Raw genomic sequence first — 22166 nt, forward strand, 5'->3', positions numbered from 1 at the left:
TATTCAGCATTGTTCAGTTTTTAGCATTCAAGTTCAATTTTGCAATTTATATTAAATGGCTATTTTTTGTGTGTTTAGATATGGAGTCCCCAACCTGTGGCCCATGACAGAATTACAACTGGGCCATGGAAATGGCTGGCGAATGCATGTGTGCATGCATTCTCCATTTGCTTGAGCAACAGGCACACATGCACAGTGTTCGTGCAAATGGAGCTGGGCGTGTATGTGTGTGTGCTTGACGGCCACTTGAGCAAACCATGCCCTCGTCCCCCGCTGGTCCGCAAAGCCGGAAACCTTGGGCAACTTTGGTTTGGATGACCAATGAGGAATAACTTTGCCTGAACTTTAAATGTGCTTGTTATTTCAGTATAAGAATCAATACTGGAACAGTAGAATACATCTAAAATCATTATAGGAATGTTCACAATGTTGAATTTTTAAAAGCAAATTCCACAAGAACTGTCTCTCCTTAATGACAATCTTTGCATGACAAGAATAAACTCAGAGCATAAGATCAGGGAAGGAATGGTTAATGTCTGGAAGGTGAAGAAATAGTTAAACAGTCATAAACACTGAGAATGCAGAATGATGTAGTGAATGCAGCTTTGCGTCAGTTAAGACTATATTTGGAAAAATGCTTCTAAAAGGAGCTCATTATGACTTACAATCAAATATTACATGAACAGCCAAGCTAATGACCTAGTCACAATATTTTATATAAAGTTCAATATAAAGAATAGCATCTTGAAGGTGCTAAAAAAATGCTTCCGGGTGAGGTTCAAGGTCTTAGTGATGGTTTTTAAGCCCTTACATGGCATGGGTCCGGAATACCTCGGGGATCACCTGCTGCCGGCGTCAACTCCCCTCCGCCCTGTGCGTTCCCACAGAGAGGGCCTCCTCAGGGTGCCTCCGGTCAGAGAATGCCGGCTGGTGGCCCCCAGGGGGAGGGCCTTCTCTGTGGGCACCCCGGCTTTGTGGAATCAACTGCCGGTTGAGCTCCGGATGGCACCGGATCTCCGCTCCTTCCGGCGCGGGTTAAAGACCCACCTATTTGAACAAGCTGGCCTGGCCTGATGGGGAGTTATTTGGGTTTTAAATATTTGTATATTTTATTGTTTTATCTTGGGCATTAATTTAATTCTATTTTAACTTTTGTAGTTTTGTATTTTTATTATATGCCCTGTTCACCGCCCTGAGTCCTTCGGGAGAAGGGCGGTATAAAAATTTAATAAAACTAAAACTAAACTAAACTAAAATGTGTTTTTAAACATGAAATTTCATCGAACAGAAGTCATTTTTCTAACAAAAAACAACTGAGACTAGATGCATAGACTTTTTTTAAAAAATCATTTTTTTCACTAAAGATTTACAAGATATCTGATTTATTTAATGTACCTAATTTATTACAATTAAATACTAATGTGAAATATCTCAGCATGTCTGCTTAATCTATTGATAAGGTTAAAACATCCTTTCCAAGACTGAGATATTCATTCCTGTATCTGATAAGTTGTTTTAGCCATATTTGGAGATTCTCACTATAAGTGCCCATAAATCAGCAGAATTAGCAATTCTCTTTTTTAATGAATATATCATATAAAGTGGTCACACAACTATAACATATGGCTGAACTTTTATTACCTTCTATCCATTCTAAATTAAAACTTCATTTCAAATGGTCTAAGCATTTCCAAGCTGTTGTAATGGATATGAACATAAGGTTTGTAGGGGATAAGAGGAGAAAGCAAGTGAGCAGAAAACTTACATATCTGAACTAATAATTTACTCTGGATTCTTAATTGTGAAGAATGGTTTTCCTATGTCTAGTGTATAAATCATAAGATCATCAGTGGCTCCCTTAGTTTTTATTATTGCTCTCCGTTTTCATTTACAGTATTTATTAGGCTGTTAGAGATATAATAGTCTTGGCAGAAATCTTAGATAGGGTTTATGGGCATAGGTATAGCCCATACTACTTTTTTTTCTCCTCATGGGCATTTACAATTTTAAAATCTCTTCATGAGACCCTCATATCATTGGTAATTATCACAGTTTTTTTTCTCCACAGTCTCAATTATTAGCATTGGAGGAAATTCATACTGAGATATTATTCCCTCTCATTATCTCCAATGCTCCAGGTTTTCTTGGAGATCAACTGGACTCCCAGATCATCAAGTCACACATAGCAAACAAAAGGTGACCAGGGAATGGAAAAATAGGAAGTGGTGGATTTCACTTCTTCTTATTGATACTTCAGGGTCAGTGCAGAACTAGTATTAGGAAACTGATGTGTGACAACAGGGACAAGAAACAGAATATCCACAGGCTTATTTATATCACCATATACATTTTTGACAAAAAAATAAATAAAAATAAAGATAACATGCTTTCCACTATTGTATTGCTTATAACCCCCTAAAAGACTGTTTCTGTGTATCTTTGTGGGACTGCTATAAATCTCATTATATGAAAAAACCCATAACTTTTGTTATAGTAAACCAGTGAGGTCAATTTTTTTGCCTATGGACAAACTATTTCTTTCCATATCACTTTAGAAGAGTGCTTCTTTTATGTAGTAATTTACAAGCATGCATTTGATAAGCTAGCTGCAACTTTTAGCAATTGTGTTTTCCTTGTCATATGTATAAAGACATCATCACCTTGGTGTTTTGTGTATGTGCATATCTATGTGACATTAACACTAATATACAATCAAAACACTAGTAGAGATTTTTGTTCTTTCCCTTAAATGTAACTTATCAGATTTATCTTGTATCACGAAGTTGCTAGAAATCACAAAGCTGCTAACAAAAGGTCAGTCTGGTACTTAACCTTGTGCTTAACCTTGAAGTCAAGAGTCCAAATTGAAAATGTGTTATTTTCCCAGAAAAGCTTGGATACAAATCAATGTAATTCAGACTGCTCTTGATTGTAAGCTCTACTTTTGAAGTTCAAATTATTGTCTTTTGTTCTCATTGTAAAACTGATTTTCCCCCTCTGCACTACACAAGTCTTATTAATTAGATAGCAAGAGCACAAGCTTATGCTGAAAACATTTCATACTCTCAAAGCTCCTGGAATAGAAAATCTTTCATTCATAGTTTCTGAAAGCAGTTTCTATTTCTGCCCCAATGAGGAGAAATCTATATTATGCCTTGAAAGGACAGCTTCCAAATCTAGTCAAAAATCAAGGTTACTTAAAATAGATGCAGAATGAATCGATTCTTCTCCTCTGTCCTTATTCATTTGTGCTTCTCCTCGGTTAGACAACATTTATCTAGTTTCTAAATGTAGAACTGCCTCAGACCTTCTTACGTTGCTCTTTTTCCAACAGCCCTTTACCTCGTGAGGTTGTTCCTGCCAGTTTCATTCAATTAATTTCAGCAAGAATGTAGGCTTTTCATTTTGCAGTTAATTTCTTTCAGGATTGATGAACTGTGCATTGAAATGGAGAGACTGACAATTGGAACAGAGTGCAAATTTCATTCCAAAGCTTTGTACCTCCAATTAATAAAAAACAAGCCACTTCAGGACATAGGCAAATCAGGCTTAACTGAAACTGATGTAGTGGATTATTATTTTTTCTTTTTGCTTTATAAAACATTAGCCTCTATTCAACCCCAACATTTGTAACTTTCTCCTTGATTTTTCCAGTACTATGGCCACAAAATAAGCTGGTTTATCTGAAAAGTGAATCTGGATTCCAATACTTCCTGAACCAAGTCTTTACCATGTATGGTTTTACATGTAATATCCAATACAATGGATTAAATGCCAAATGTTCCTTTTTTGAATGGAAGAACTCTTTCTGTCTGCAAATACTATTGCTATCCAGTGACATTGCTGACAAAATCATAGCAGAAGACTTTATAACTTCCTTTCCCTGAAGCCTGCTGTGACTCTTTCTACACAGCTTCAGGGGATATCCCAACTCTTCAGAATATATTTGTAGAGTGTTGCCAGGATATGGAATAATGTAGTATGCAGCAATTGCTACATCCAGCCTCTATTGTTGGAGAGTGACTCACAAGTGAAGTTCTCTTCACAGCAACTCTGTTAGTTTTTTACTTCTGTCACCTCCTCAACATACTGATACAAATTGCATTGTGATTATAAAAAAAAATCAGGAACATAAAGATTCTAAATATTCTTAAAATCACACTCATGTGGCTTGTTAACATATTTATACTTGAAGACAGAAAAGCTTCTTTTTATATGTTTCTATTATAGACTCGGAGGGACGCGGTGGCTCAGTGGGTTAGGAGGTTAGGACGCTGAGCCTGTCGATCAGAAGATCGGCAGTTTGGTGGGTTGAATCCCGAGTGCCGTGTAGCAGAGTGAGCACCTGTTACTCGTCCCAGCTTCTGCCAACCTAGCAGTTCGAAAGCACGTAAAAATGCAAGTAGAAAAATAGGGACCACTACGGTGGGAAGGTAACATCGTTCCATGCGCCTTTGGCGTCTAGTCATGTCGGCCACATGACCACAGAGATGTCCTTGGACAAGCGCTGGCTCTTCGGCTTTGAAACGGAGATGAGCCCCTAGAGTCGGAAACGACTAGCACACATGTGCGGGGGAACCTTTACCTTTACCTTATTATAGACTCAATGGCTCTGCAGAACAATCTGTTATAATCTAAAAATAAAGTGGGTCACAGAATAAAAATCAATATATTTATCAAATAAAGGTTTTCTACCTTTGTTCTGCACTGTTATTTTCCCTGTTTTTTGTGGTTAGTATTTTTTTGGGAAAATTAACATTTATTTTTCCACTATCAAAAATTTTCTATGTTTAGTTATCCACTCACTTAAACAAAAAAGAAAGAAAAGCAAGAAAGCTGAATGCTCATTATTATATTTCTAGGCAGAGAATTATGGAAAGCTAACTGTTTGTTAGCAGGAGGAACTAAAAATTTGTGGAGGGTACACTAGGAACAAATGCCTTTAGAACACAGGTGTCAAACTCACCATGTCACGTGACGTGTCGTGATGTACCATGACTCTTTTTGCATTGCCGGCAATAGGGTGGGCATGGCTTTGGTATGATGAAACCAGCCCGCAGGCCGGCAGTTTGACAACCCTGCTTTAGAAGTATGTTTCTGCATAAGAAAGTTGAGCTTGTCATTTCCAGCATGAATGAGCTATAATTTCAAGAGTAGAGAGCTGGTTCATAATCACTTTGGACACCTGTGTGTTTCATCATATTTTATAGTAAGAGCTCACACCCATAGCTTAACTGGTTACAAATATCATTCTTAAGTGCTTTAAACAGTTCACTTGAAGCATCCAGTTTGGCAGATAGTATCATGGGTTCCTTGGTGATTTTTAAGTGGCTGATTTCCTTCCCAGTGTAAAACAGGATAACCCCAGGATAGAGGACTTTTATTGAATAATGCAGAATTTCTTCCATTCAGCCTGCTTCTCTCCCATCTTTCACTTCCCATCCCACTCCCACCCCAGGTTTTCCACAGCTTTTGCAGATTTTGATGATGGAAATAGCTATTCTTAGAGCCATCAAGTATTGTCTTTCCTACAGTCTTCTGCAGATTTTCCTGAGTGTTCCTGATTTTTTAATGGTCCATTTACCAGGATTTCAGGAATTAGAAAGGTTCAGGGATGCAGATTGCTTTCTCAAAGAACCTGTTTTGTAATTCTTGGTGCTCTCTGAGTTTGATTGTTTGCTTGCAGATGTTTCGTTAAAAGATAGGCAATATCAGTGCCAGTTACTTAGTTGGGTAATGAAGTGCCTGGAAAGAAATCTGCCAGATGAGAGATCACCAAGATCATCACTCCACAGTTCAACCCTAAATGCAGTATGGCTCTTCTCTTCTATTGGATACTCTTGCTCACAGGACAACTGCTGGACCAATTGGAAGTTCAGCACTGCTGCTGTGACAAGAGCAACCACACTACAGAAGAGTGCTCTGTGGCTAAGATTTGTGTTTTTGGGAAATTTGGCTATGCTTCCACCTTCAAATTCTTGGCAGTAGGTTGGGCTTCCATGTACATTTTGGGAGAAAGGACAGAGAACTGTCCAAGCACTAAACTCTTCCTCATTGATTCAGCATCATACTATAGCTTCTTTAAAGGTGATGCCAGAAAAGCATGCTGACTGTTTGAGGCCTGGGCTCTTGTTAAGAGTGCCCCAGATAGGGATTATTCTGCACATTCTCAGACTCACTCACTCCTCTCCAACTTGGATAACATTTTAAAGAGCTACTAGATATACACTGATTGTACTCTATGTAGGGCCATCCCATTAGTTTTAGCATGCATAAATGTTCTGAATTTATGTTTGCCACTTTGTTCAAGATTTTCTCTTTTATAGATTTCCCAAGCACTCTGTTTAAATTAAGATGAGGCATGTTAATAAAACTTTTGCAAATACAAAGTCTTCTTCCTCACTAGATGCTGACATTTCAGATATCCTAGCAATATCAGTGGTTGGGGCAGTACCAAAGCAAAGCAGTGATACTTGCAAGAATGAATAATTGCTACAGATCATTACAATGAAAACAGCTTGCCAACTTCACAAAAACTAATTTCTTTCATGGATGCAATAAATGTATTTCTGATTTACTTCCAAGATCTGAATCCCCTCAAACTTTTCTCAGCAGTAGAAGTAGCACATTGCTAGCAACAATAATACATTTTTTTCTGAATTGTAAAAGTGAAGATGACTTTGAATTTGAGAATTATTTATTGATGTAATAGGTTAAAATTATGGCTAAATCCAACTATGAGCAAAAAAAATCCATTCTTATTTGTAGCTACTTGGAGATGTGCAAAAAGAAGGCTTTATCTTAAACAGCATTTTACAATGACTGTATCATTAACTCAGTCAGCACTTTAAGGTGTAATGATGCTATTTAGCCAGCTTTCTCTGCTGATATCAGTAAGTTGCATAAGCAAAATACAGTTGGCAACCACCCAATACACATATACTTGGTGTCAAGAATAGTTTCTATGAGGAAAGAGACTGTTCTATCCCCCTTTTTATGTATTTCATAGTACATACGCTATCACCATTTCTGGGATTTAACAACAAATCTCAACATGGTGACATAAGAATCCGGGCTTAAGAGCTGCACCTTTAGAAATGATACACTATTTCAGATCTTCCTTTTTTGTCTCCTTCAGGAACCATGTGAACATGTCTATCCAGTCTTGCAAACGGATAAGGTAACACTCCAGACTAGGCAAAAAGTTGAAATCAATTCTTTTTGTATTCAGGATATTTCTAAAAGAACCCAGCAAAGAAAAGTAAAAAATAATAATCAGTGATTAAATTATTACAAGCCACCTTTATTTTGCCATCTAAAATATATTATTTGGATCTAGTCATACATTTTAAGAATCCTAACTTTTGGCAACAATTAACAGGTAATCCCATAGAATGCCACAATAGGATTTAATCTCTGTTTTCCACTAATTGCTTCAAATAAAACATGTTTATCAAAAGGGGGACTTCCAGAAGAAGCTCCTAAAGATGTTCAGTTGGATGGCTGAGTGAACAACAGCTCATAGAAAAATCAGCTTAGCTTTGGTGTAAATGTGTTCAAGAGTTATTTAGTAAATGGTGAAATAAAGCTTAATCATAAATTGCATTATTACCACATGAGATCTACACTGGCTGTTAGATAAAAAAAATGTCTTGGGAGTTTTTTCTGAAAGCTTCCACAGTTGGAGTAGGGAATGCTTTTTTAACAATAAAAATGCCTTTTATTAAAATTTGAGGTTTATCCTCCTCAAACTGGCAATTACAGTGGCACCTTGGTATTTCACTGCTTCAAAATTCATCAGATTTGGTACTTGATGCATTTTGATATGAAAATGTTGTCCAGATACTCATAGTCTCTTCGGTATTCAACACACTGCAAAAGGAAGAAGGGAACCACTGCAGAGAGCAGACAGAAAGATGGGCATACTGGGAAGGTTGCTGATATAGGAAAAAGGACAGACCGAAGTTTTTCCTAGCCAAATTTTAGACAGATTTTACATAGGAATTATTATACTGAAAAGCTTCTTGTTAAATTTACTTGTTCAGCTCAATATACTATATCCACCTAACGTCAATTATTACAGAAGCACTCTTATAACTTATATTTGGGGTAATATACTGTACATGATTTTAAAGAAACAAACATTGCCACCACTTAAAATTACTTTAAAGTTGACATCTTAAAGATTGAAGAAAAGAGAATTATTCTGAAACAATTTGTTCCTATCCTAGCTGACATGAAGACTTTAGTATGAATCTGTAATACGTCAAGCTCATAGAATGCAGAATTACCCCAAGACTAATAATTAGAAATATGTTCAGGTTCAGTAACTCAGGCTTATGATTTTGTGCACATACAATATATCAAGTCAGAAACATAGAAGACAGGCCAGTATTTTATAGAAATAGAATGGTATTTTTCTTAATGTTTATACACATATATACATATACGTAAAATATAGCAATAAAAAGGTAAAGGTAAAGGTTCCCCCGCACATGCGTGCTAGTCGTTTCCGACTCTAGGGGCCAGTGCTCATCTCCGTTTCAAAGCCAAAAAGCCAGCGCTTGTCCGAGGACGTCTCCGTAGTCATGTGGCCGGCATGACTAGATGCCAAAGGCAAAATGTTAATAATAACTAATAATAATTAGTAAATAATAACTACACCAGGGGCCCATAATGTTATATCTTCCTATATTTCACAGATTTTCTGTTTTCCTTGTGAGTTTTGATGGCTCATTTAACATTTCCCCAAGAGAAAGTTATCAGGAAGCAAAATATTAGTCAATTGTAGATGATGTGTCATAGTTTCAATTGCTGTTTTTCCTTTAAAAGCCTCAGTTTTTCATATTTTATATATTTATTTATTTATTTATTTATTTATTTATTTATTTATTTATTTATTTTATTATTTATATACCGCCCTCTCCTGAAGGACTCAGGGCGGTTTACAGGGTGATTAAAAAACCAAGATACAAAAGTTAAAAACAAATTTAAAAAAATTATATTTGTCCCTGCATAAATAAAACCCCAGTTAAAATAAGATTAATCCTCAGCCTGGGCCAGAGAGCTCGAAGAGCCAGGTCTTCAGGTCCTGGCGGAATGAACGGAGGTTGGGGGCAGTCCTCAGCTCCACTGGCAGCTGGTTCCAAAGGGCAGGTGCCCCCACTGAGGCGGCCCTATCCCTGGGTGTCGTCCGCCGGCAATCTCTTACCGGTGGCACCCTGAGAAGACCCTCCCTGTGGGAGCACACTGGACGAAGGGAACTTGATGCTGGCAGCAGGTGTTCCCTCAGATATCCCGGACCCAAGCCATTTAGGGCTTTATAGGTCATCACCAGCACCTTGAATCTCACCCGGAGGGTAACCGGAAGCCAATGCAGCTCGCGGAGTAGAGGTATTACATGGGAATATAGGGAAACCCCCATCACAACTCGCGCGGCCGCATTCTGCACCAGCTGAAGCCTCCGAGTGGTCCTCAAGGGCAGCCCCATGTAGAGAGCGTTGCAGTAGTCTAAGCGGGAGGTCACGAGCACATGAGTGACTGTGCATAGGGCATCTCAGTCCAGGTAGGGTCGCAACTGGCGCACCAGGCGAACCTGGGCAAAAGCCCCCCTGGTCACGGCTCCTATATGGTCTTCAAAATTGAGTCGTGAATCCAGGAGGACGCCCAAGTTGCGAGCCCTATCAACGGGGGGTAACACCTCACCCCCCCATCATTAGAGATGGAATAGTCTGGTTAACCCGAGATGCCGATATGCACAGCCACTCAGTCTTGGCGGGATTGAGACAAAGCCTGTTTCTCCCCATCCAGACCTGGACCGCCTCCAGGCACTGGGACATCACGGCGAGGGCATCGCTGGGTTGGTTCAGGGTGGAAAGAAAAAGTTGGGTATCATCAGCGTACTGATGATACCCCACCCCGAAACCACAAATTATCTCACCCAGTGGCTTCATATAGATGTTGAACAGGAGGGGCAAGAGAACCGACCCCTGAGGGACTCCACAAATGAGAGGCCTCGGGGCGGATCTCTGCCCTACCATCAACACCAACTGTGAATGGCCCAGGAGATAGGAGGAGAACCACCGTAAAAACGGTGCCTCCCACTCCCAACCCCCTGAGACGCCGCAGTAGGATACCATGGTCGATGGTATCAAAAGCCGCTGAGAGATCTAATAGGACCAGGACAGAGGAGCAACCCCTGTCCCAAGCCCTCCAGAGATCATTCACCAGCGTGACCAATGCCGTCTCCGTGCTGTATCCGGGCCTGAAACCTGATTGGTACGGGTCCAGATAATCAGTTTCCTCCAGGAACAGAGGAAGCTGATGCGCCACCACACTCTCAACAACCTTCGCCAAAAAGCGAAGGTTGGAGACTGGACAATAGTTATTTAAAACAGCCGGGTCCAGGGCAGGCTTCTTGAGGAGGGGTCTCACCACCGCCTCCTTCAAGGTGGCAGGGAAGACACCCTCCTTCAAAGAAGCAGTTATTACTGCATGGAACCAGCCTCGTGTCCCCTCCCGGGCCGCATAAGCTAGCCAGGAGGGGCACGGATCCAACAAACAGGTGGTGGTGCTCAGCCTCCCCATGATCCTGTACACATCATCAGGGGAAACAGGATCGAACTCAGTCCAGATAACATGCTCAAGACCGTCCGATTCCTCCACATCAGACTGCCCAGTCAGAGTCCAAACCGGTCCGGATCTGAGCGATTTTGTCTGCCAGATATATGGCAAAGTTGTTATTTTATTTGCCTTGTACACAAAATGTAACATGAAAGACTGCTGCCTTTTTCTCTGCTTTGGAATGAGAGTGGCATTCCTAGAGCAGCAAACAGCCAATCATGTGTTTATCTTTATTAATGAGAAGAGAGTTATATAAGCAGAATGAAATTTCTAATCTGCCAAAAATGAAAGATTTGGAATATCCTTCTCAGTCAAAACATTATTCTACATCTATTTACTTCTTCTTAGACTCCTCCAAGAGAATGAGCATTTTTCAGAATGATTTTAAAAAGTATATATAATGTTTCCATATGTGTAAAGTATGTATTATTGAATTGATAGATTAATCAATTTAATAATTTTTATAATGACCTTATGAATACATTTATGTTATTGCATAGCTTCATGCTATGAGCCAGCTGAAGCTATTCCTGAGCAAGGAGGCTCTGCTCAGTCATGATTCCTTAATCACCTCCCATTACTACAACATGCTTTACATGGGGAGGTGCCCTTGAAGAATATTTGGAAGCATCAGATGATGCAAAATTCAGTCACAGCAGGAGTTATGGGTTCCTGTAATTCAGCACGTGTGACACTCCTGCTCAACAAGCTGTATTGATTGCCAATACGCTTCCTTGTGCAATTCAAGGTGCCAGTATTTACCTTTAAAGCCCTTCATTGCTTGGGGTTAGGTTATTTACAGGACTGCTATATCCAGCTTCCCATTAGAGCCAGCAGCAGAAGCGTGCTCTAGATTCCATCTGTTATCATCATCTAGTAAGACCCCAGAACAGAGAATTTTTTGTTTTTATGCCCTCTGGAACATCATTCCTCCCCCACAAGACAGCATCTACCTGGCTGTTCTTTCACAAAGGCCAGTTGCATACTTATTTTGCCTTTAATCCTGGGGAAGTCCATTTTTTTGTTGCATGTATCACTGTTGTGTGTGATTGGTTGGTTATTTTTCCCAACTGCTATTTATGTTATTTATATTGAAGTTTATATTATATTGAAGTTTATTGGTATAAACCAGGGGTCGGCAACCTAAAAAAGAAAAAGAGCCACTGGGAACCGGTTCCATCACAAATTAAAAAAAGAGGGAGCCGCGTGCGTGTGTCCATGCACGCGCATGCGCAAAAAGGTTTTTTGCGCATGCGCGGACGCACGCGGCTGCCATTTTTAAAAAAATGAGATGGAACCGGTTCCCGGTTGCCCGATGGCGACGGCCCGTCTGCAAAGCTGCCGCTTTCGGCAGCTTTGCAGACGGGCCGTGGCAGCTTCCGCAAAGAGCGGCGCCCCTGCCCATTCCGAGAGGTGCGCGCGCACCTCTCCGAACGACCGGAGGTGCGCGCGTACCTCCGCGCGAATGGGCAGCGGTGCCGCTCTTTCAGGAAGCCCGCCGCGGCCCGTCTGTGAAGCTGCCGAAAGCGGCAGCTTAGCAAACGGGCCGCGGCAGCTTCCGCAAAGAGCGGCGCCCCTGCCCATTCCGATAGGTGCGCGCGCACCTCTCCGAACGACCGGAGTTGCGCGCGCACCTCCCCAAACCTTTGGGGAGGTGCGCGCATACCTCCGTGCGAAGGGGCAGCAGCGCCGCTCTTTCAGGAAGCTGCCGAAAGCGAAGGGGCAGCGGCGCCGCTCTTTCAGGAAGCTGCCGAAAGCGAAGGGGCAGCGGCGCCGCTCTTTCAGGAAGCTGCCGAAAGCGGCAGCTTCCTGAAAGAGCGGCACCGCTGCCCGTTCTCCGAACGACCGGAGTTGCGCACGCACCTCCCCAAACCTTTGGGGAGGTGCGCGCGTACCTCCGTGCGAAGGGGCAGCAGCGCCGCTCTTTCAGGAAGCTGCCGAAAGCGGCAGCTTCCTGAAAGAGCGGCACCGCTGCCCGTTCTCCGAACGACCGGAGTTGCGCGCGCACCTCCCCAAACCTTTGGGGAGGTGCGCGCGTACCTCCGTGCGAAGGGGCAGCAGCGCCGCTCTTTCAGGAAGCTGCCGAAAGCGAAGGGGCAGCGGCGCCGCTCTTTCAGGAAGCTGCCGAAAGCGGCAGCTTCCTGAAAGAGCGGCACCGCTGCCCGTTCTCCGAACGACCGGAGTTGCGCGCGCACCTCCCCAAACCTTTGGGGAGGTGCGCGCGTACCTCCGTGCGAAGGGGCAGCAGCGCCGCTCTTTCAGGAAGCTGCCGAAAGCGAAGGGGCAGCGGCGCCGCTCTTTCAGGAAGCTGCTGAAAGCGGCAGCTTCCTGAAAGAGCGGCACCGCTGCCCGTTCTCCGAACGACCGGAGTTGCGCGCGCACCTCCCCAAACCTTTGGGGAGGTGCGCGCGTACCTCCGTGCGAAGGGGCAGCAGCGCCGCTCTTTCAGGAAGCTGCCGAAAGCGAAGGGGCAGCGGCGCCGCTCTTTCAGGAAGCTGCCGAAAGCGGCAGCTTCCTGAAAGAGCGGCACCGCTGCCCGTTCGCGCGGAGGTACGCGCGCACCTCCCCAAAGGTTTGGGGAGGTGCGCGCGCACCTCCGGTCGTTCGGAGAGGTGCGCGCGCACCTCTCGGAATGGGCAGGGGCGCCGCTCTTTGCGGAAGCTGCCGCGGCCCGTCTGCTAAGCTGCCGCTTTCGGCAGCTTCACAGACGGGCCGAGGCGGGCTTCCTGAAAGAGCGGCACCGCTGCCCATTCGCGCGGAGGTACGCGCGCACCTCTCCAAAGGTTTGGGGAGGTGCGCGCGCACCTCCGCCCATTCGGGGAGGTGCGCGTGCACCTCTCCAAACGGGCGGTGCCACTCTCCATTTGGAGAGGTGCGCGCGCACCACTGCCCGTTGGAAGAGGTGCGCGCGCACCGGGCGGCTGGGAGCCGCAAGAGACGGCTCAAAGAGCCGCATGCGGCTCCGGAGCCGCAGGTTGCCGACCTGTGGTATAAACTTTATATTTTATTGAGGTTTATTGGTATAAACTTCAATATATTGGAAGTGTTATATATGGAGGGGGTCATTGACACATATTTTGAAAGCCTGTTCTGCAATTATCCTGCTTTCTTCTTGGCCCTCTTTTTTAAATTCAAGTGCTGCTTGAAACAAAAGTAACTTTTTAATCCCCTTTCCCAGTCTTTAAATGCAGGTGTATCTGGTGTGGTAATGTTTAAAAATACTGTTAGGAGTTAGTAACATTTCTCTTCATATTAAGAAAAGACTAGAAGTTTAGAATTCATTTTCAGCTAGCCTGTTTGTTTTTCATTCTTGCTTGCTAAACAAAGCAGAAAGGAAGGACATTCATGGAGCTTCAAAGCTTCTCTTGCTGTGAAAGTCTTAGACTTTGATTCCCATCTCAGAGTCATGTGCAAGCCAGTCAAGGTCTAGTCTTGCAACTGCTTACCGTAGCAGGGCCATAAAGTCATGGCACCAGGTTTTGATAAAAACTTTGGAATTGATGTTTGTGAGGAGCTTCTGCACACAACCTAGCAACCTAGCTTCTGTGGAAACTGGATTCCAATGGGCTATCTCTGCTGTCGATATTAAGGAGCTCCTTACAGTTTATGAGAGATTTGAATATTATTTTGCTTGATATGTTATGCTTTGTTTGCTTGAGCTAGTAAAGCTTAAAATCTCTTTATTTACTGGAGTCTTCATTGTCTCTGGATCCAAAAGAACCAATTGCCTGGGCACCTGATCACTATCCTGATACTTGGCAAAACAGCATCCAAACCATGTCTTGATGTAACCGGTGATTTGAAGTGTTAAAGAACACCATCTAGAATTAATCAAATGATAAAAGGATGAAGAAAGGCAGTAGGAGAATTAAAGAAAGGAATAAATTGTCTCTTCCCTCTCTTTTTCCTATACTTTCATCTTTTTCCCTCAGCATATGATTGATTGTTCTAATTATATTTCATGATTATATCTTCTGTCTATAGAGTTAATTTTTGTTTCACCTCTAAAATTCTTACAGCTAATTGTCTCCCTAAATGGAGAGATAACTTACACTTAAATTACGTTGGAATTGTAGAACTAAACATTTCAGAAGGTGAATTATGGAATGAAGGAAGAAGAATATATTCTAGACTTTATAAATAACAGGTAAACATTTTATAAGATAGCTGTCTCATTTGTTTCTTCGCCGAAATATTGGCGGTGAACTTATATTATTTCAGTGAGGGATGGATTTCTCAGGTTTTGTTTCAAGAGCTCAAATTTAGAGATGGGACACTCTTGCCCATTTCTGAAAGTGAAATGTTAGAATGATTCATGAGTGGGCTGAAATTTTTTTTCCCTTTCAGTTTTTTTGTTCTATTTTGTTCTATGTTTATTTTTTCTTTCTTTTAAGACACAGGTTGTATGGTGTTCAAGTATTCTGGTTGCAAAAGCAGAACTAACAGCCCCTGGGAAGAAATAATAATGAAAATAATAATAGATCAGCTGCCAATACAGTGTGTCTGAAATTATTTTAAAAGTTACTTAGGAACTTGTCTAAAGCAGGGAAGATTGACACTAAAATTAAAGGGCAGAAGCGAAATTCTAAGAGTAATTTTTGAGACTAAAACTGTGATTGGAGTAGATGTGGCGGCTCCTATGTATTCTTAAGGTCTTCTTAATTTCATGCACTGCAATTCCACCAAGTTGTATTTGTTAGTTTAAAGGTCCTGGAAGAAAAGAATTACAGTAAATTGAAGAATTGGCTTTGTTGAACATTATTTATCTTTTTCTTTGTACCGTTTTCTCCATCTAAGTAAATCTGCAAAGAAAAAAATATATGTATTTGTTGCCTTCTTTCATGTGAAACTTCCTTTGCATTAAGTCCTTTATCTGGATGCCCATCAAAGAAGCAAAGGTAAAGAACATTTTCTTTTAATGGTGATTCCTCATATTAAGGATTTATTCCCCTAAGGCTGCTGATGTTACAAAAGTTTATTAGCTTTTAGCCCCAAGTAGCCTTTTTATTACAGTTCAGTATTTCTTTGCTGACCCTATTTGAATTTATTATTTATTTTTCTTGACAGTAATCTTTATTTTTGCAGAAGGACGAGTTGGAAGTTTTCATTTATTTCAAGTAAAATAAATTATATGTCAGTGAGCTGGTGTGGAAGGATTGATTAAGCACTTATCCTTAATGTGCTTTCCCTCCCTGTGCTTTCACTGCTGCTGCTTCAAAAGCCACAAAAACTATCCATCCACAAATTTAACAATATGTTAATTTGTTTGGACCAGATAGCTTGACATTTGATTTGGGGAAGCAATTTATAGGATCTATCATGAAGTTTTTAAATACTACACAATATGATATCTACGAGGCAAATCCATTGTATCATTAAAAGGGGAAATGCAGGGTTTCTTGGCAGTCTGTAATATTTTTTGCAAAGAATTTGTGCAATTAAGAGGACAGGGTTTGCTTTCATGAACACTATTTTCTTGTCTAGATAGAGACCCAACCCACAGATTGTATAATCTTCCAGAGAGGCTAGGCAAATAATATTTGAACATTTAATGTCTTTGCCAAGCTTTCCAGGACAGTAAATTGGAATCTGCAGCATGACACTTGATTTTTTCTTATATATTAGTATTATAAAATATTACATGTTTGTATAGAACACACGCATTTACAAAATTTGTTTCATTTTCTGACATAAATTATTTACATGTTGGCTTATCTCCTAAGAAAGAATGACCAGGAAAAAGCCTTTTGAATGAATTTATTATGTTCAGCAACATTTTATGAAAGGCTCTTTGACTGAAATAGATTAATGGCAAGTATTATTCACTCGGCATTCGTTTTCTATTTTATGATCAATCTTAATGCAAGTGGCTGAACATAAGCTACCAGCAATATTTCCCCCATTTCCTAATTCCCAGCAACCCTGCCACTGAATGATTAACAAGCAGTCATGTTGCATGACTAGGGACAGTGGATTGTAGTTGTTATTATTTTATGTTTATACAGATAAAATGACAGTAACAGAATTATAGAGTTGCAAGTGACCTTGGAGATCTTCTAGTCCAACCCCCTGCTCAGGCAGGAAGGGCTATACCATTTCAGACAACTGGTTGTCGAATCTCTTCTTAAAAACCTCCAGTGTTGGAGCACCCACAATTTCGAGAGGCAATAATTCCACCAATAATTTTTTTTTCTAACTGACCGAATCTAGTAAAGTCTAAAGATCTCTATTAAAGTCCATATTGTTATGATACTACATGGAAGGGTTTTTTTCCAGTTTAAACCACTTCTCATGACAAGTTTCTTATTACACCCAATGTTTGCAGAATTGTAATGAAGAAATAATTGTTTAACTTATTTTTTTGTTTCAATCTGTAAAACAGATAGTACAACAGAAGCACCAGCAATATCAACATCTCCAGCTATTGAAATTCGGAAGAACAGTGTAACAATGACTGAAATCACCTCAAAAATTGAAAAAATTCCCTCCACTGCCACCAGCAGTGGTGTGGGCTCCTTAGGAGAGACAGAAGAAGAAAAGGCTAAACGGTTGCTTTATTGTTCACTATGCAAAGTTGCTGTCAACTCTGCCTCCCAGCTGGAGGCACACAACAGTGGTAAGATTGAGCTTTTCAGATGGCTTGCAGAAGAGAAAGCTAGAAATTCCATGAATTTATTAACAATTAAATGACAAGAAAAGAAAACCATTATAAAAAAGGAAAGTAGAACCTTTTGATCCATAGATGTAATCAGTTTCCTTCTTCAAATACCAGTTTTCAATCCTGCTGAAGCATTTGATTGCATGAACTGAATACTGTTTTAGAGGAAAGGAAAGCAGAAGCTAATAGGGCTGGATGTATAACGTTAAGCAGAATTTGAAAGAGGCACTTAATGTTTGCATTGCTGCATTAGAAAAAAACAATTGGCTAAATATAAGCATACATAGATGAACACACACACATACACATCTTAATCAAAATTGTTCTTTTCCATTCTTCAGCACTGACACCTTTCATCAAATGACATATCTTAGATTAATTGATTTCACAACCACTTAGAAACTTTTAAGGAGGTAGTATGAACAATCTAACTAGATGTAAAAAACGTATCTATTTGAGCAATCTGACCTGGTCTGATGGGTTAGGGTTGGAGTTTTAATACGTCTTAATTATTGTTTTAACCATGGGCATTTATTTAATCACTTTCAACTTTTGTATCCTGTTTTGTATTTATTGCCCTGTGCACCGCCCTGAGTCCTTCGGGAGAAGGGCGGTATAAAAATATAATAAATAAATAAATAAAATAAATATATTCTAAAACATAACTGAAAATCTTTAAAGGAAAAACATCTCTCATATTCAAACTGTAGTTTCTCCTTTTCTCTTGGACTTGGGTTCTTCCAACTATTTTATCTAATACTGTTAAGCTACAATCCAATTCAGCTGATTCAGTGAAAGCAATGCAACTTGCAAGCTGAGTATTAGAACAATAAAACTAATAAAACCAATATAATAAAAATGTCAATAATACAATTTAGCCTTTAAACCCACCATTTATTTTACTCATTCAAATATTCAAGCTAATATAATATAGCTAATAACTAGAAGTATTTCTTTCACTTATGTATTTGAGGTTATTTTATGCGGTCAGCCATTTTTCATTCGTCAAATTTAGACTGAATTTATTATAGCATCATTATTTTCTTTTTCCATTTTTCAATCTTGTTATTTTTATTTTGTACATAGTTTTCTAGATGTTTATAGGGCCCACAAATAATCCTTCTTGATTTTTTCATATTTTATGTATTCTATATATGTATTTGTTAGATTTATATCCTGCCTTTTCTCCAGAAGCTCAAGGAGGCATATATAGCATTCATTCCTCTGATTTTCCCCTCAGAGCATCTTATAAATTAGGTTAGATTGGGCTGAGTTTGACTGGCCAAATTCAGTGAGCTTTCTAGCTGAGGTGAACCTGTAAATGGGTCTTCTTAGTTCTAGTTTTATATTGGCATCATCTGTATTCAGTCATTAAGACACTGTATCAAACTCCTGTATTCTTCTTCAATTTTTTTTTAAACTGTGAGAAAAATTGCTTTTGCTTTTATATTCAGTATTCAATGACAAATATGTAGCATGTATCTGAAGTATAACTTTCTCTACATCACATCTTGGTTTCTTTTCCCAAGGGTATGAATTTATCAGTGCAGGTTTTGAAGTAGAAACTGTTTAAAAACAGATGCTGCAGATTCATTGTTGTATTATTCAGTACCACCTTGTGTTGCCACATTTCATTTCAATGAATGTACCATTCTATTTGGAAAGTAATTCTTGATGCATGTCTTTCATTACCTTGATACCCTTCCCCCCACTTGTAATATATCAGTGGAAATGTTAAACATGACAAAATTAGTTAAATTGGTCCAAATCATATGAAATATCTTGTTTTAAAATTACCATTCATTTGTCATGTATACAAAACAGGTACTTTTGTGAATGGTGTTTTATAAATTTAGATAACACTAGATGCATGTACTTAGAAGACTTCTTTGTAGGTTTTATCTCATTTATATAAATAATTGTTCATATATATATATATATTTATTTAATATTAAATTTGATTTGCAAACAGTGAGCATATTAATATTGCTTTCAACTTTTAATATGTTAAAATCTATCATAGCATTTATTAAATATCTATGACCATAACTATTTATATGGTTTTTGATGTTTTCAGAATCAATATTAGATTACATTGGATAACTTTTCCTTCTCTGAGGAAGGAAAAGTTGTGATTTTTTTAAATCATGTTTTATTGCATGGGTTTTTTTTGCAAAGAATGAATGATATCACATATATACACAGTGTTTTTATTTCAGTGGCTTGTTCACATTATCTGTAATCTCTGAAAATTGTTTTACACTCAGTCTGATTGGTTAAATAAGCTGAAAAAGCGATCTGTTTGGGATCTGGAATTGGCAAATTGGGAAATCCCCAATGGCATAATCTTTATAAGTATGAATATTGCTTTGGGATTCACAAGGATTTTGTGTACTTACTGCCTAACTCTTGTAAAATGTTTGGAATAATAATTAGTGTTTAAATTGTCATAACATATACTAACTTTGCATTCCCCTCTTTAAAAATGAAAAATATAAAGATACATGGAGTCCTGGGAATTTTCCTCTGTTGAAGAAACAGTGGCAAGAAACAGAATAGACTTTTATTGTAAATATTTTAGTTTTTAGAAGCAATATTTTTTCTGGTAATGACTTCTAGAAATAAACCATACATTCTTTTTAAAAAGGGTGATTTTGTTGCCATTTAGTTTTCATTCCTCCCAATGGAGTGTGTGCACTGTCAAAAAGGTATTTTGATATAGTGCCAATTCCTTCACTAGCAGCAGGTTTTCAAAATTACTATTAATAATCCAATTAGAATATGTGGCAATGATTCAAACCAATGTCCGAATGATTTTATCTTTTTGTGGGAGGACATGTTTAATTGGCAGCTGGTGATCAAAATAAAGTCTCCACTTAAATTCTCACATACTTTACTACAGACTGATTGCAGCTTCTTTAGCATAAAAGTTGAGGAAAGGATAACCTGGGGCCCATTAGTTATATGTGACTTTGGGCAAATTAAAATTGTATCACCAGTGTATGGAAATAAATAACTAAATTATGGAACCATAACGTCCCAGATTTTTATATGAAATTAAAATTACTTAGGTAGCATTGCTGTATAGACAATATTAATATGATTACAATATTAATATTGGTATAGGGTTTCCTGCCTGAGCAGGGGGTTGGACTAGATGACCTCCAATATCCCTTTCAACATCATCATCATCATCATCATCATCATCATCATCATCATTATTAATCAAATCAATCTGGAGAATTACAGATGGGTGCATAAAAAATTTACCAGGGATAGAACCTGAGGTATAGCTAGAACAAACTTCCCATTCTTTAAATTCCTTAAATATGAGAACTTTTTAACATTCTTGGCTATGTCTATAGTGCTAAAGAATCCTGAAAATTAAAATCCCCACATATTGGAGAAAGGTAATCCAGAGGAAGATGAAAGATTTATTCAAATATTTTTTCTAAGATTATTATTTTATATGTTTGACATCTTTAGGCACAAAGCACAAAACTATGCTAGAAGCCCGTAATGGGAGTGGAACCATCAAAGCCTTTCCCAGGACAGGTGTCAAAGGAAAAGGACCTATCAATAAAGGAAATACAGGACTTCAGAACAAAACATTTCACTGTGAAATTTGTGATGTGCACGTGAACTCTGAGACACAACTTAAACAGGTACTAAGGTTTGGCAATGTATGCCTTTTGTTGCTCCGAAGTTCCATAAGTTCAAGGTTCTTAGGTAGGGATCAGTAAAGCTGCCAATTTTTAAGATATTATGGGGGCCATTGATGTGATTATAATCATGCTCTGCAATTTGTCAAGAATGACTGGTACTTTCCAGTTTTGCTGTAATTTCTGCAACAATATTGTAATTCTAGGAGATTCTTACATTGACGCAGATGCCCACAGTATTTTCAACTATAGAAATGAAAGGTAACACATCTGAGTGCCTCCAGACTATGTCTCCATATGTTAAAACATTATGGTGTGTGAATCAATCATATGATTCTTTGATTTCTTACCAACAGGACAGAGTAGTGCAAACTAGAGAGATGGACATTTCAACCAAACCTGCTGCTCGGTTCAGCAAGGTATCACATCTCTGAAAAGTGTATCATGTACATTTCACATCCCTTTCCACCCTTCTGAACAGACGGCACATTTGCTGGATTGCTTCCAAAGCCACAAGGCATGCTTCTAAACAGTTTGCACAGCCATGCCATATGGTTCATGATGATTTTGTGGATGATAATTTGTTTTGCTGAATTATATTTTCGTTAAACTGTCATATATTGGCAATTATTTCAACTTAAATTATTCTAGAATGACATAGTGTACCCTTGTGTTCTGTTATTTTACTTGCCCCATGTCTTTTGCAGACAAATTGATATTTTGATGAATATAAATTGTTCTATAAACAGATTCTTCTCTAGACAAGAAGTATCAAATTAGGCCCAGTAAGCTATACTCTTCCCCCTCAAAATTAGAAATCCTATGAACCTTACAATGTTATTTTATAGATGTTCTCATATCTGTAATCACATTGTGTGTGTGTGTGTGTATAATCTGAGAGAGCATTGTCTTGAGGGAAGACTAACTTAGTCTGTGGGAATAGTATATAGAGTAGTTATTTTGTTCAAAATCAATGAAACACACTTTAAAGTAAGCTTTCCCAAAGCAGCTTACCACACAATTTAAAACATGTTTATGCAGTAACCTCTTACTGGCAGACACTGCCCATAGATCAGGGCATGGCATTCACATGGCCAGATTGCAAAGATAGTAGCTAAAAAAGAGCAAAAGAAGAAGATACTATCCCATGTTTGTTTGTGTGTCTGAACTTTATAATCATGCTACTGACATAGATTCCAGTTTGTGGATTTGTTGTTCTAAAA

At 39.3% G+C, this 22166-nt stretch overlaps 1 protein-coding gene across 1 annotated transcript in view; it reads left to right on the plus strand.

Moving 5' to 3' along the window:
• The window catches only part of ZNF385D (zinc finger protein 385D), a gene marked incomplete at its 3' end in the record, with an annotated part of 375501 nt that overhangs the window by 348245 nt on the left and 5090 nt on the right, over positions 1-22166 (plus strand). Inside the window, exons 6-7 of the mRNA XM_083376165.1 lie at positions 17006-17239; positions 20768-20946. Coding sequence (XP_083232291.1) covers positions 17006-17239; positions 20768-20946 — 413 coding nt within the window. The remainder of the gene's footprint in view (positions 1-17005; positions 17240-20767; positions 20947-22166) is intronic.

This window comes from Vipera ursinii, assembly GCF_947247035.1.
Source record: "Vipera ursinii genome assembly, chromosome: Z".
Lineage (NCBI taxonomy): Eukaryota > Metazoa > Chordata > Lepidosauria > Squamata > Viperidae > Vipera > Vipera ursinii.